The sequence below is a fragment of the Aplidium turbinatum genome, chromosome 7 (assembly GCF_918807975.1).
Source record: "Aplidium turbinatum chromosome 7, kaAplTurb1.1, whole genome shotgun sequence".
Classification (NCBI taxonomy): Eukaryota; Metazoa; Chordata; class Ascidiacea; order Aplousobranchia; family Polyclinidae; genus Aplidium; species Aplidium turbinatum.
This window is the reverse complement of record NC_137478.1, coordinates 20977044-20993049: the sequence shown is the minus strand read 5'-3', so window position 1 is coordinate 20993049 and position 16006 is coordinate 20977044. Positions and strand designations below refer to the sequence as shown.

The 16006-nt window shown below is 37.2% G+C and overlaps 2 protein-coding genes across 2 annotated transcripts; both read right to left on the bottom strand.

The window, feature by feature from the left end:
* Positions 1 to 4377: 4377 nt before the first annotated feature.
* LOC145774031 (GPI alpha-1,4-mannosyltransferase I, catalytic subunit-like) lies at positions 4378 to 6179 on the bottom strand. The gene is made up of 2 exons (XM_082585164.1): positions 5613 to 6179; positions 4378 to 5573 (listed from the first exon to the last, which is right to left on the bottom strand). The coding sequence occupies exons 1-2, from the start codon at positions 6177 to 6179 to the stop codon at positions 4932 to 4934; spliced, it is 1209 nt and encodes a 402-aa protein (XP_082441290.1). The 3' UTR covers positions 4378 to 4931.
* On the bottom strand, positions 6162 to 10348 carry LOC145774030 (putative aminopeptidase NPEPL1). Its single transcript, XM_082585163.1, has one exon. The coding sequence runs from the start codon at positions 10336 to 10338 to the stop codon at positions 8740 to 8742; it is 1599 nt and encodes a 532-aa protein (XP_082441289.1). The 5' UTR covers positions 10339 to 10348; the 3' UTR covers positions 6162 to 8739.
* Between the last annotated feature and the right edge of the window lie 5658 nt (positions 10349 to 16006).

Sequence of the window (16006 nt, the reverse complement as noted above, 5' to 3'; positions counted from 1 at the left end):
GGTAGCAACGGCGGTCATTCAAGCACTACTTAGCGGCCATGGCCGCAGGCTGCTTTAAGGCTTGACAGTAGGTTACATCATTATAACATAGCATGATGCCCTTCTTTGTATACCAAACACTTGTAGGCTATCATTACTCAATACATAGTGAGGTGATAGATTAGCATTATCGTTATATCTTAACCTAAAACTTTAAAAAAAATTGGCCTTTTAGTAAACAAAAGTGCCCTTTTTTCGTAATCTTGCCCTCCCAGTCAAAAATCGTTCCGGCGCCCCTGGGGGGGGGGGGCATGGCCCAATGGTCCCCCCCCCCTTGCGTACGCCACTGTATGCACGTACTGTATAGTGTATAATGCTGCATATTATTATACTCCCAGGTGGTATTATAACTGTGTGTGTATTGTTGCCTTTTTATTTGTGTGTAGGCTACATCGCCACATTTTGTAAAGCGCTATAGAGCAATTCAACAATTTTGTAATTTTTTTGACCAAATCCGGCCCAAAAATGGAAAATTTTGCCTGTTGGTACGAAAGGCAATTATGTAAACGCAATGTGTAAACCAGGGGTCGGCAAACTTTTTCTAACAGCGGACCAAAGCCAAACTTTACATGATCTTGGCGGGCCGTGGCCTATTAATAACTTACTAGTTTTGATAGATTTAGAGGCATGATTTCAAGGCGTTGACGTAGCCTAATGCAGTGATCCATGCCTAATGCCTTTAGAATAGGCCTATCGGCTAGTAATATCCTTGACGGGAATCAGCTGAACAACTTCTTAAACATCAAAATCTTTGTTTACTGCACGCACAAATAGGCTACTGCCAGTTCAGCTGTAGGCTTATCTGTCATGTGTGTGCTCTCATCATTGCCATTGCGAAGAACTGTAGATATACTGTACAATAACTTTTTGCTAGATGTTAGGCCTACGTTGTCCGATATTTCTTCTTTTTGTCGAGTTACGGTTTTTGTTGAAAGACTTAGGCCTATACCTGAAAACTAGTTTTTTTTTCTCTGGACATATGTTTTCAATAACATCCATCTTCCACCTTTTTCCAAATTCTTCATCACTATACGATTTCTTGTCTTTTGGTATTGATTGTGCTACCTTGTAGCCTAGCTAGCAAAAAAAAAAAAAATTCTGATTCATTGGTTTTCCTTTCCTTTGTAACAGAGAAATTTGCTGTTTTAAAGCTATTTTTGAGTAGATTAACTTTGCCGTTCCTTGTTTGACCCATTAACTTGGAAAAAATAATATGTTTTGTATCATAAGGGAACGTTCAAATATTACGCAACGCCTTCGAGGGGGAGGGGGGGTTTATGCAAAGCGTTACGTTAGCGTCACATCGGGGGGGAGGGGGTTCAAGCAAAACGTTACGTAACGCTTTCGAGTACGGAATGGTAGTTTTTTGTGCTGAATTCGTAGTGAAAAAGCGTTACATGGGGGAGGGGGGGATTAAAAAAAGCGTTACGTTGGCGTTACATGGGGGGGGGGGGGGGGGTCAAAAATTCGGAAAAAAAGCGTTACGTAATATTTGAACGTTCCCTAATGGCGCTTTATGTTGAGTTTTTTGTTTATACAAACAGAAACGCTGCAAATCAAAGACGTGGGCCTCCTAAAATGATTAATGAAAAGTACTTGTTCTTCCATTCGATTATACTGTAATAAACCACTGGCCTGGCCACATATTATTATAATTTGTATAGGAGCGGAGGGCCGGATGAATTTTCTTGGCGGGCCGTAGGTTGCCGACTTCTGGTGTAAACGATTTCAAATATTAGGAATTCAACAATGTTGTGGGGGCTTGGCTTCGCCCCCAGAAGCTGGATTGACTTTGACTGCTGCGCCTCTGGGCCCACCTACTTTTAAAATGGGCCCACCTACTGCAAGTTTTCTCTGCCATTTGAACTTGTTGTTTACTCTGGATTATGGGTTAATCAAACGAATAGGCATACACAGGAAGGCATAACAGGCATACACACATTTGTTGGCACCGTTTTGTGACCTGTCTACAAAATGCAAGGAGCAACTTAAGCACAACATCACAAAGGTCATGAACATAATCCTTCGCATCCTCGGGGCCATATTGTCGAATTTCTATTCAGTTTCGGACATAGTTTTCATGGAAATGATGTTTTCCTGCAACCTTACGCTTGCATTTTTTTTTAGATTTGGGGATTGTTTATTCGAGAGTTGTTGTTTTTTTTCTAGCAGTTTGAAACATTTCTTCGCAACAGTTGTCGCACACCAGTGCCGGTCTTAGGGTATTTCGGGCCCTGTGCGGAATATGCTTTGCGGGCCCCAATGACAATGATCCAATTCAGTAGCGTAGCTAGGTATTTTGAAATGGGAGGGGGGTGGTTTGACGGTAGGCGAGCGAAGCCTGACTGCTGCGTGATCGCCGAAGGCGACACCCAGGGGTCTGGGGGGCCTCCTCCAGAAAATTTTGAAAAATTACTTTGAATTTGGGCATTCTGAGAGCATGTTCAACAAAAATTAAAAATTTGGGTATGAATATTATAGCCTACTGTAAAATGGTGTTGTCCGGTGGCATAGCAAAAAGATAAGATCATGCTTTCTTTGGCATTTTTCGGAAATAAAGCTATGTCTCTATGTTGAGTCTGGATGCAACCTATTTCGTACCCCGAAATCGGAGTAACAAAATCAAATTTCGATCTATTTCGTCTCCTGAAAAGATCGAGAGAAATTTTGAAATGTTTGCGGCAACTCCGATCAGCGACTTCGGCTCTGTTGTTTTTTATTTCTAGATCTTTTCAGGGTACGAAAGGTTCAGGGGACGAAATAGGTTGCACCCGTTGAGTCTCTATGTTTTCATCATCATAATCCATCGTCGGTTTGTTCCCCACTAGTGGGGTGGCCGATTGTTTCCGCGCAGCAATTGTTTTTATCTCTCTTCTCCATTTCACCCTGTCCCTTGCATCTTCCTCTTTCAGTCCGATTTTTTTAAATTCATCCTTCACTTGTTGTTTCCACGTTCTTCTTGGACGACCGCGTTTCCTCTTCCCATCCACCTTTAGATCTAGTGCCTTTCTAAGAAAACTTCCTTCCTCCCTCCTTATCACATGTCCATACCATCTTACTCCATTTGCCCTTGCCATTTGGTCTCTCTCATCTCTAGCATATCCAACAATTCTTCAGTCCTTTTTTCCCTTCTCGTTTTCACCCCACACATTGCTCTCACCATTGACCTTTCCGTTCTTCTCAGGATTGCCAGTTCACTCTCTCTCAATACCCATGTCTCGCTACCATATAGCATTGCAGGCCGCACACAGCTCCGATATACTTTTCCTTTCATCCTTAGTGAAAATTTTCTGCCATACAACATTTCCCCACATTCCCTGAACTTTGCCCAGCCCAATCTTGCCCTTGTTGTCACCGCTGCTTCACATCCACCACTTCCATCTATCCGATCACCCAGATAACAGAAGTCTGTCACTGTTTCGATGCCATGGCAGAACTCATCATCATGGCCTTTCACTTCATTCCTTCCTTTACTGCATTTCCCACAAACAAAACACTTCGCCAATCTTGTTGCGGCTCTCTTGACATTAGCACATCTTGCATGTACCCACTTTCCACATTCCTTGCATTGCATTGAATTTCTCATCACTCTCTTGCCACATATTCCACAGGGATCTACTTTGCTCTCAACAACTGTTCCTTCTGCTCCACTCACCATCACTTTTGTTTTTTCAAGATTCACCTTCAGTCCTTCATACCCTTGGTTTCAAATGCTTCTTTCCATTTCTCAAACTTTCTCTCCAGTCCCTCCATACTATTACTTGTCAAGACCAGGTTGTCTGCATACAAAATTTCACTCAATAAGCCCTCCCTCACTCCTTCAGTTTCCAACGTCAACCACAATAGCAAATATCAGAGGTGACAAAACTGATCCTTGGTGTACACCAACCTTCACAAAAAACTCGTTTGAATAATTTGATCCAACTCTCACTTTTGTTCTTGCATCCTCATACATAGACATCACAGCTCTCACTAATACCTCTGGTATACCTCTTTTCCTCATTGCCCACTCCATCACTTTCCTTGGTACTCTGTCAAATGCCTTTTCTAAGTCGACGAAACACATACCGTATATAGTTTTCTCTGCTTCTCTTGTTGCAAATTCCTTTGTTGAATTTTTCCATTGGAAATGACAAACTTACTGCAATTTTCTGAGTAAATTGCGGGCCCTGTGCGATTGCACGGTTTGCACACCACAAAGACCGGCACTGCGCAAACATAGCCTATGTCGTAGACTGCGTCAATCTGTTTCTTGACATAAATTAGCCTACTTTTATGAGAAAATGATAAGTATTCTTAAATACATTGATGCGGCCCGCGTTATCATTCAAAGTTTTGTATTTGACCCGCCAGTACAAAAGGTTGCACAATGCACATGCCTGCTAAGCAATTGCGTAGGTAGCCTATAAGAGTAACAGGAGGAATGATGAAATCATGGGATTTGTCAGAACTGACATATAGATCGGTGATCCACGTCAAATCAGGCGTGAAGAAAAGTTAGACACGGCGTCTTACCACATTCGAACAGGTCCTAATTCACTCATAAACAAAGTGTTTTCAAAAGCACTGGCTCTCCAGAAACTTAGATGCAAAGTAGTTAGAAGACCTAGTCAGTCTGATTAAACAGTAGACTCCAAACGTTTGCTGACACGTGTATGGTTTCTACAATTTGAGTTCTATATTTTTGGATCAGATTGAGGCCGTGTCATAGAAATAATATATATAACTAACGTATATAGCCGAAGTCACATGTTACAAAATATCGTTAAAACTGAGATTATGTTGCGTTGGAGCATTTTTAGACATTTAAAATAGGCCACAATAAAAATACATATAAAATTTTATCAAAAGTAAAATTTATGCCATATCCTTGCAAAGTTTGATGCATGAGTTCATAACCGTTTTTTACAAGTTGCATTCAAGTATCCGTTGTGGTTATAAACTGGCTTGAATTGATAAGTGCCAACAAACCACTCCATAAGTATGGCGTTGAATATAAAAAATGTTACACTAGATAACCACAAATACGAAAAAACATTTAATCCCACAAATTCCAGCAAGTAGGCTGGATAGAGCCAGAGACCTTGTCCGATGAACCATATTGCGGCTGGGAAAATGAGCTTTTTTACATTCACATGACCTAATCCGAAGACTAATAGGGGTAATAAGGTCAGATACCATAGGAAATATTGCGATGTGCATACTTTGTTGAAAGTGACAAAAGCGTAAGTGAGCAGAAAAAAACAAAACGGAGGGTCTTCATAGTTAATGTAAGATGCCCAAAAAATGACTAAAAATTGATTTACAAAGCATAGTGCACTCAGCCATGGACAATTATCAATGTAAAGCATGTAGAAATATATCGAAAAATTATGCTTTACATCTCTACGTGAAACATGGTACAAATATGTGTGTTGAACGAAATCATACCCATACAAAAGAAACATAATGGCAAACAATGTAGTAAAACCAACCAAGGAACTTGTCACAAACTTTATTCGTTCAATTGAGAACAGTTTCTTCCACATATGGGTCTTTAACATAAGCAAATCTGGAAGATCTTTCAGCAATACTTCTCCTTTACGCTGAAAGCAGTTACCACCAAGAAACATAAGAATACATAAAGTGTAAATGGCAGGATAAATCTTTAAGTGTACCGCAAATGCAAACAAAATCCCAGTGAGCATTATCTTCTTTCTCAATAAAGCAAAAAGTATCCCCAGCACCAAACCTGACAGTATTGACTCAGCATTTCCTCGACATGATACTGTCATTGTGATCGGGTTGAATAACCAAAGACAAAGAGCAAATTTGATCAGTTTCTTATCACAAGCAAGAAGGCTCAAGTTTTTCTTTATCAAGTAAGCAGTCAGAAAATCAAAGGCTATAAATAAAAGCTTTCCCCAGGCTTTGTGTAAATAAACATTTGGAACTAAAATCCATGCTAAAATGGGACTGTACCGGTAAGTTGCTCTTCGATATGGGGACTCTCCTGCTGCAACAAACTCTGCTGCATCGCTGAAGACAAAGTAGTCAACATCAGTGAACTTTACTTCCATGTTGGCATCCTGCCATTCTCCATATGTCAGCAAAACAATGCGAATCAGAGACGACGCCACATAGATAATGAACTCGCTCATTCTATTTTGTAGATGGTACAAAAACCTTGAAAACTATATTTGACTGAATAGACGTTTTACAATTTATTAGTACATTGAATATTGCATTCAATCTATTTTAAAACATGAAGTTTGTAAGACCTAAAACAGTACATGAAAACAATTTGGTTGCACACATAAAAGTTTTCGAAACTTATGTGTTTAGTAACATTGTTCTGTACCACAATGGGCAGCCTGCAAGCTTCGATCAACTAAATTTTGGTAAACTGAGCTCCCACTTTTTTTACTTTCAAGGTATGCAATGTGCATATTGCATAGTAAACAGCACAAAATCACTACCAATGTAAAAACGACGACAAAGGCAGTAGAATAAACAATTAGAATGTTGAAATAGTAGTAGTTAGTGAATCTGTATCTTTCAAGAGTCGTTTATTCTTTGATGAAGTTTCTACACTTAACAACATCTAAATAAATCACCCACAACTGCAACGCCACAATTACTCACATTTGATCAAATTATTTCAAGCTAAACATCACGCTTTCTCAAGCTCTAAGAAAATGATTTACCTCAATTTTTGTAACTGGAGTACTTTCATAACGTAAGGAGCCAGTGATTTGTTAGTAGCCATACTTCCATTTTATTTAGACCATCGTGAAATTTAAAACAATTTGCATTAACAATTACGCATTCCGTAAAACCAACTCATATATCATGGCAATATAAAAAGGAGTTAGTAGACAATTGATGTATGTAAAACAGAAACTTTTAAAGTAAGTTTTCTAGCTCAATCAGAAAGCAATCTATCATACATGACCAACACAGAAATGTAACATACTAATCCTAATTCAGTGCAGTATGTTTGAATTCTTTGCAAGTTTGCAACTGCAATAACTCTTTTGATCAGATATTAACTCAGCAGCATAATCACAACTACAGCTGGAAAACAATGTAGACAATTAGACATACTAAGCAATAGCTCTGAAAATGAAACCATGAGCGGTTAACAATGAAGAAATTAGCTTCGTATAATTGGAGTGATTACTTAAAAACTAGAATTTATGCATACACGGAAATCTGGCTATATGCCTAACACGTAAAGTAACCACTTCACATGTTTATCATTTAGTCTGTAGTGTGTACAAACATTGTGAAAATCAAACTACTTTGTTACATTCGTTTGTATAGCTTTTACATAACATTTTGGTATGCAAACAGAAAAAAAAACAGTGTCCAAAAATAGGTAGAATCAATCACTCTTTCGTATCAGAAGACATGAAACAGTTTGAAGTCATTGTAAACACACAAAATGTATACAGGCTGAAACTACATTTTAGATTCACATAAGATTTAACCAATTTACCTATGGACCAACAAAGTAAACATTATAAAAGCAAATACACTCTTGCAACTATGAAAATTCAATAATTAACCATATTCGGACAATCCTTAGCATTGTCAACATCTGGATTAACAGCATGGGACACAAATGACTCACTGGTTTGAAAAACAGAATGTTTGTTTTTATTGCAGGGTACTATGAAAATCATGATAAGCCACATTGTTTCAGAGAAATAGACATGTCAATAGATGGTACTAAAATGTTATTTCATAATGTCGTAGTTGGCTAAAATATATAGTATGTATAATGTATGTAGTCCTATGGTAAATGTTGAACACACGGTACGTCCAATTAGTATTGCAACTATGAAGCAAGCAGCACGAGACTGCTAGGATAGCATCACTGAATTTGTATTTGAAAATTTGAAAAAGGCACAGAGAAACATATAACAATTTTTATCTGAATTAAAAAAGCAAAGAAATTAGTTCCTATCACAAGGTTTTGATTTTATAATTTTCAACAGTAACTTAGTTTAATTCTGGTTTCAAAACAAATATATACTTGACTGAATTAGCTATTTCATGATGATAATATAAGTTTTGTTCATATAGCAAAGGTTTTATTACGATTGCCAAGATGTAAAATTGTGGAAAGAAACTTGTATGACATGTGAAGGAAATGGAGACAAATTTGAAAATCCAACAGAGCTACACATAAACCTAATATTTGATACATTTGTGTTTAAAAAATTTGATTGTTTCTCTTTACAAGGGTGGTCAGTAGTTATTAACGTCCCAACCATTTTGTGGCAATAGTTTTGCAATCAATGATTACATGTTACTACTACATCACAATATTCTTTTAACTTCTAAATAACAATATTAGCTTTCACAAAATATTTAATTTAAACCCAATTTCTTCAGTTCTCTGCACACAATGTTTACAACACTTGGAGTAGACAAATAAAACGACCAAACATTACAAATTTAAGCTACCGAATTCGTAGTAGTTAAACATTTGATTGCCTTGTTATCTATTTAAGAGTATTCAAAATTCATTAATGGTATTTCTGATTGAACTGAATAGCCTAATTAATAAACTGCTTCTCATGAATCACATGCACAGATAATAACTCTGATAAGATATGAAAGCATATACAGCAAATTAATTTGCTAAAACTTAAATTCAAGCACTTTTTCTTTAAAAGATTGTTCTTTTTCTCAATCAATGTACACATAAATTCAAGCATTACGAGGTCGCTTGCTTGCGATACTGTTTTCTTCGCTGCTTAAAACTCCATCAATTTTATCCACATCAAACAAACCATCACCAGGAGAGAGTAATTGAAGTAACTTGTCTCTGGATGCTTGCCCAAAAAGAACCAACAGCAAAGCAACTCCATAACCAGTCGCCCTTTCGCCCCGGTGGACTGGATAAGCCATGTCAACATGCACCCAAGTTCCTGGAAAACTAAATGCTCCTTGAAGATGACTTCCAATGAACAATCCGGCACAAGATGACTGAGCATTGGAGCGATCCGCAACTGAATTCTTCATATCAGCAATGGCAGAATTAAACTCTGCAAAGTGTAGCTCAGGGCAATACACAAGAGGATATGCAAGGTCACCGGACATTCTACCTGCTTGGACAGTTGCTTTTTCCCACATTTCATTGTTGGTCAAAACAGCTGCGTGATACTTTCCTGTAGAGATTCCTTGAGCTCCAGTCAAGGTTGCCATGTCAAGAATGATGTCAGCTTTCAAATCTTTAGATGCATAAGCCACACCATCTCCAAGGACAAGGCGACCTTCTGCATCTGTGTTGTTGATTTCAACAGATCTTCCTGAATACAAGACGTGAATATCATCTGGCCGAGTTGCCAATGGTCCAACACTGTTTTCGGCAAGACAAAGAACACAATGAAGGTTTTGTTTAAATCCTCTTTTAACAGCAGCACGAAAGGCTGACAGAATGGCAGCAGCGCCACCACAATCTCTTTTCATTCCAGGCATTGTGGTCTTTCCTTTAATGCTCAAGCCACCAGTATCGTAAACTATTCCTTTTCCACACCAAGCAATCGTGAGGCTTGCATCTGGTGGGCAATGACTCAGAACAACAAGAGCAGGAGGATGATCCGATGCCTTTCCCACTCCATAAATGCCTCCAAATCCTTTTTCATTTAGAGCTTCACCACTTACAATATACGGTTTAATCCCCAACTCTGTAGCTACATTGGTTGCTTCTTTAACAAATGCTGTTGTATTCATGATGTTGCATGGGGCATCAACAATACGAGCAGCCATTTGAATGGAATCAGCAGCTTCCTGAATACAAGCTGCTACTTCTTGCATATCACAAGTTGTCTCTCCAACAATAGCAAATTCCACAGTAACAGTACGTGGTGGTTTTTTATTTCCATCAATCATTCGCATTGAGAAGAGTGAAAAGGACCTTGCAATTTCACATCCACATGCAAATACTTCAGACTCTTTGCAAACCATCAAGATCACTTCGTCTCCTTTGCCCTGCAAGCAGCTGTTTCTAAGCAGTTTAGAAATGTGATATGCTGCTGATGGCATGTTATGACGACTTATTTTGTTAGAAAAAGTACCAACACTTCCACCATTCATCCACAGAGCACATGTATCAGTAGGTGTCGGATTGAGAGCTTGCACAGCACGTTTCCATATTGATTCAGTCACCTGAGGTGCCAAGCGATGAGAAATGTCGGCCCATTGAATTCTCTTTAAATTTGAATTTTCACCAATTACTGCTACAGGTATTTGACCAGGATCACTTTTTACTGCTGACCCAATAAATTTAACAGTAGTTGGTGCCATGTTTATATCATACAAGTGAATCTAAATATAGAAAAAGTAAACAATTGTATAACTTGACAAAGTGACTGAAGACATAACCTATATATATATATATATATATATAAAAAAACAATGAAAACTATCAATACTACAAAAAAGTGCTCAATGCTAAGCAAAAAAGCAAAGCAGAGCAAATTAAATCAAATATAGTTATTACTATCTGAAGCCTTTACAAATTGTTTCACCTAACGGATCATCAGAAGGTCTTATTCAAATAGAACAAAATATATATATATATATACATTATTTATATACCGTGCATCAAAGAGAACGTTATTGACCAACTTGCAGTTACAGTGGTTTTCAACAATAATGCCGTATTCCTTCTTTGAAAGACACAACTATTGTCAATTTCTCCCCACAATAATTCACAAAAAAATACTAAAAACAGATTTGCGCAAATTTCAGTAGGCTACCGCTTTCAGTTAGGCTATGACTTGATGGTAATCACAAGGTGGTCTATTACATCATAGTGTTGTAAAAACTCGACGTTGATCTATTCTAACACTATGTGCTCAGTCATAAATAAATTAACCATTTCAATAGATTATTTAGATAAATTTACATTTCTTCCCAATTTCTTTCAACACGATTATTCTTTTATTCCTACCTTTATTCCTATTCTTTTTATTCCTCCCTTTAAGTTAAAAATTTCTCCCAGCGGAGCCAAGTGGCTCCCTATAAGAACCACACTGCTGAAAATTAGCGTTCGTATATTATGCAACAGATGGTATTGATTAAGCTACACCTACATCACGCCACCAAAATTATTATTTCAATAATTAGAATGGAAATTACCATTCTGCAGCAAATTACAGCAGCACCATTCATTGTTGCTACAATAAAAAAAACTAAACAAAATACACAAGTGTAAAATTAACTATAGTAACACAAATGAAACTAAATTTTTCACTAACTCTGGCAAATTTTTAAATAGGTCTGTGGCCCACCTCAAAATCTTTCCATGGCCCACTAGTGAGTCATGACCCACCGGTTGAGAACCGCTGGGTTAGATATTTCCAAGAATGGCGATTTTGAACTAACTCAAAGTTAGTCAGATTCATTCAATCATTTTCATTATTCAATTTGTTTTGTTTTACAGAAAATATGTGTATGACTTTATAGCATTTAGCAAGGATTCTATTTTAAGCAGCAGGGTTGCCAGACCCGAATTTCAAAAAATACTAAATGCACCTAAAAAAACTGTCAAATCAGGAAAAAAAGCCAAATGTTATTTAAAGCCAGTCGATAAATAAAAAAATGTGTCATTGTCAGATAATGTTGTTAGATGCTTTTTTTATTGCAAAAATAACATGTGGGAGCCATCTACCTGACATGAAACACAAGGCTGAGTATTGTACATTTGTAAGCAATTCAAACCTGCGAGCATCGTGTATTGCTAATTATACCTCTATGGTAGCCATGGAGACTTTTCCAATCAACAAATGTCTGTCGGCAATCAAGTGTAGTCAAAATTGAGAGCAACTTATCAGTATTGCACCACTAATTCATACACTGAGCTCTAGTAATCGACTTAGATGTTCCTATTATTTTTGCATGCCATTCAGTATCTTCTAAGTAGTCTTCACAGCTGCTTGCTCTGGAGCAGTGTAGAAACAACATATTTTTAAGCGTTTTGAGACATTCTCTCAACTCGGCCTAGCAGCGGACAACAATATAGGGTGCAAGTATAGAATCCGCCACCCTGGTCAACATGACGTCACAAAACGGACGCAACTATTATTGAGAGGGTGAAAAAAAGGAAAGTGAAAAGCGGCGGAATGGAGGTGATAAAGCGGAATGGATATGGATTTTTTGACAATTTTATTGTGTTTTTACAATAAAAACATTAAACCAACGTCGAGTGTTGAATATTACTACCTAGAATGACATAAAATTTACCAAATTGCATCAATTCAACTAAAAATTTACCCATTAAACTTTAAAAATAAAAATATGAAACGTTTGCAACTAAATGTGTTGTAGCTATCTAATTTCGCATTTTAATTTTTACAATAAAATAACCAATCTAACGCAACTGCAAAGAGTATGTCTTGCTTTATGCACGTGGAAAGTTTCAGGGGCAATCGTTGTTCAAACGTAGCCGCTCGCCGACACTTTTTTCCAATGCGTTGTAAAGGCGAATCGATCCTTATTCAGTATAAGCCACCCCCTGTTTGCTGTGATCGGTAAATAGTGCTTCCACTAAACTTGCGATAGTTTTCTCGTTTCTGCTCGGATTTTAACAATTTTGCCATCCTTGGAAAGCACGATTACATATCTACCCGAATCAATTAAACAGTAGCACAAAGTAAGTACCGTACTAGATATATCTTGTGATAACTTAAACTTCACCAACTTGTAACAATTCTCAGCTACTTAATTTTCACAATAAAATTATTAAATCTTTGCAAATTAAAAGAATATGTCTTGCTTTATGCACCTGGAAAGTTTCAGGTTTATATCTTATCTATAAAACGAGCAATCGTCGTTCAAACGTAGCCGCTCGTCGACACTTTTTTCCAATGCGTTGTAAAGGCGAATCGATCCTTATTCAGTAGGCTATACGCCACCCCCTGTTTGCAGTGATCGGTAAATAGTGCTTCAAGTAAACTTGCTGTAGTTTTCTTGTTTCTGCTCGGATTTTAACAATTTTGCCATCGTTGGAAAGAACGATTATATATCTACCCGAATCAATTAAACAGTAGCACAAAGTAAGTACTAGATTTATCTTGTGATAACTTAAATTTCACCAACTTGTACCGACTCTCAGCAATTTAACTTTAATACCGTAATAAAATCATTAATTTTTTACAAATTGAAAGAGTATGTCTTGCTTTATTCACATGAAAAGTTTCAGGTTTATATCTCATCTACCAAACGAGCAATCGTCGTTCAAACTTAACCGCCCAGCGAAGCTTTTTTTCAATGCATTGTAAAGGCGAATCGATCCTTATTCAGTATACGCCACCCCCTCTTTGCTGTGATCGGTAAATAGTGCTTCCACTAAACTTGCGATAGTTTTCTCGTTTCTGCTCGGATTTTAACACTTTTGCCATCGTTGGAAAGCACGATTACATATCTACCCGAATCAATTAAACAGTAGCACAAAGTAAGTACTAGATATATCTTGTGATAAATTAAACTTCACCAACTTGTAACAATTCTCAGCTACTTAATTTTCACAATAAAATTATTAAATCTTTGCAAATTAAAAGAATATGTCTTGCTTTATGCACCTGGAAAGTTTCAGGTTTATATCTTATCTATAAAACGAGCAATCGTCGTTCAAACGTAGCCGCTCGTCGACACTTTTTTCCAATGCGTTGTAAAGGCGAATCGATCCTTATTCAGTAGGCTATACGCCACCCCCTGTTTGCAGTGATCGGTAAATAGTGCTTCAAGTAAACTTGCTGTAGTTTTCTTGTTTCTGCTCGGATTTTAACAATTTTGCCATCGTTGGAAAGAACGATTATATATCTACCCGAATCAATTAAACAGTAGCACAAAGTAAGTACTAGATTTATCTTGTGATAACTTAAATTTCACCAACTTGTACCGACTCTCAGCAATTTAACTTTAATACCGTAATAAAATCATTAATTTTTTACAAATTGAAAGAGTATGTCTTGCTTTATTCACATGAAAAGTTTCAGGTTTATATCTCATCTACCAAACGAGCAATCGTCGTTCAAACTTAACCGCCCAGCGAAGCTTTTTTTCAATGCATTGTAAAGGCGAATCGATCCTTATTCAGTATACGCCACCCCCTCTTTGCTGTGATCGGTAAATAGTGCTTCCACTAAACTTGCGATAGTTTTCTCGTTTCTGCTCGGATTTTAACACTTTTGCCATCGTTGGAAAGCACGATTACATATCTACCCGAATCAATTAAACAGTAGCACAAAGTAAGTACTAGATATATCTTGTGATAAATTAAACTTCACCAACTTGTAACAATTCTCAGCTACTTAATTTTCACAATAAAATTATTAAATCTTTGCAAATTAAAAGAATATGTCTTGCTTTATGCACCTGGAAAGTTTCAGGTTTATATCTTATCTATAAAACGAGCAATCGTCGTTCAAACGTAGCCGCTCGTCGACACTTTTTTCCAATGCGTTGTAAAGGCGAATCGATCCTTATTCAGTAGGCTATACGCCACCCCCTGTTTGCTGTGATCGGTAAATAGTGCTTCAAGTAAACTTGCTGTAGTTTTCTTGTTTCTGCTCGGATTTTAACAATTTTGCCATCGTTGGAAAGAACGATTATATATCTACCCGAATCAATTAAACAGTAGCACAAAGTAAGTACTAGATTTATCTTGTGATAACTTAAATTTCACCAACTTGTACCGACTCTCAGCAATTTAACTTTAATACCGTAATAAAATCATTAATTTTTTACAAATTGAAAGAGTATGTCTTGCTTTATTCACATGAAAAGGTTCAGGTTTATATCTCATCTACCAAACGAGCAATCGTCGTTCAAACTTAACCGCCCAGCGAAGCTTTTTTTCAATGCATTGTAAAGGCGAATCGATCCTTATTCAGTATACGCTACCCCCTGTTTGCTGTGATCGGTAAATAGTGCTTCCACTAAACTTGCGATAGTTTTCTCGTTTCTGCTCGGATTTTAACAATTTTGCCATCGTTGGAAAGCACGATTACATATCTACCCGAATCAATTAAACAGTAGCACAAAGTAAGTACTAGATATATCTTGTGATAACTTAAACTTCACCAATTTGTAACAATTCTCAGCTACTTAATTTTCACAATACAATTATTAAATCTTTGCAAACTAAAAGAATATGTCTTGCTTTATGCACGTGGAAAGTTTCAGGTTTATATCTTATCTACAAAACTGGCAATCGTTGTTCAAACGTAGCCGCTCGCCGACACTTTTTTCCAATGCGTTGTAAAGGCGAATCGATCCTTATTCAGTATAAGCCACCCCCTCTTTGCTGTGATCGGTAAATAGTGCTTCCACTAAACTTGCGATAGTTTTCTCGTTTCTGCTCGGATTTTAACAATTTTGCCATCGTTGGAAAGCACGATTAAATATCTACCCGAATCAATTAAATGCAAGCACAAAGTAAGTACTAACTTTATCTTGTGATAACTTAAACTTCACCAAGTTGCACCGATTCTCAGCAATTTAATTTTTACAATAAAATCATTAATGTTTTGTAAATGGAAAGAGTATGTCTTGCCTTATGCACCTGAAAAGTTTCAGGTTTATATCTTATCTACCAAACGAGCAAACGTTGTTCAAACTTAACCGCCTAGCGAAGTTTTTTTCAATGCATTGCAAAGGCGAATCGATCCTTATTCAGTATACGCCACCCCCTGTTTGCAGTGATCGGTAAATAGTGCATACATTAAACTTGCGGTAGTTTTCTCGTTTCTGCTCGGATTTTAACAATTTTGCCATCGTTGGAAAGGAGGATCATACATGTACACGAATCAATTGGCTACAAATCCAAAACAAGTACCATCTTTTTCTTGTGATAACTTAAACTTCACCAATTTGTACCGATTCTCAGCAATTAATTTTTGCAATATAATCATTAAACCTTAGCAAATTGAAAGTGTAGGTCTTGCTTTATGCAACTGAAAAGTTCAGG

Bases quoted from the DNA above. Each gene is read 5' to 3' on its own strand.
- LOC145774031 (XM_082585164.1), bottom strand. From the start codon at position 6,179: ATGAGCGAGTTCATTATCTATGTGGCGTCGTCTCTGATTCGCATTGTT. The intron at 5,574-5,612 runs GTATTGCTGAAA...CTTATGTTAAAG, and splicing joins GCTTTCAGCGTAAAGGAGAA to ACCCATATGTGGAAGAAACT.
- LOC145774030 (XM_082585163.1), bottom strand. From the start codon at position 10,338: ATGGCACCAACTACTGTTAAATTTATTGGGTCAGCAGTAAAAAGTGAT.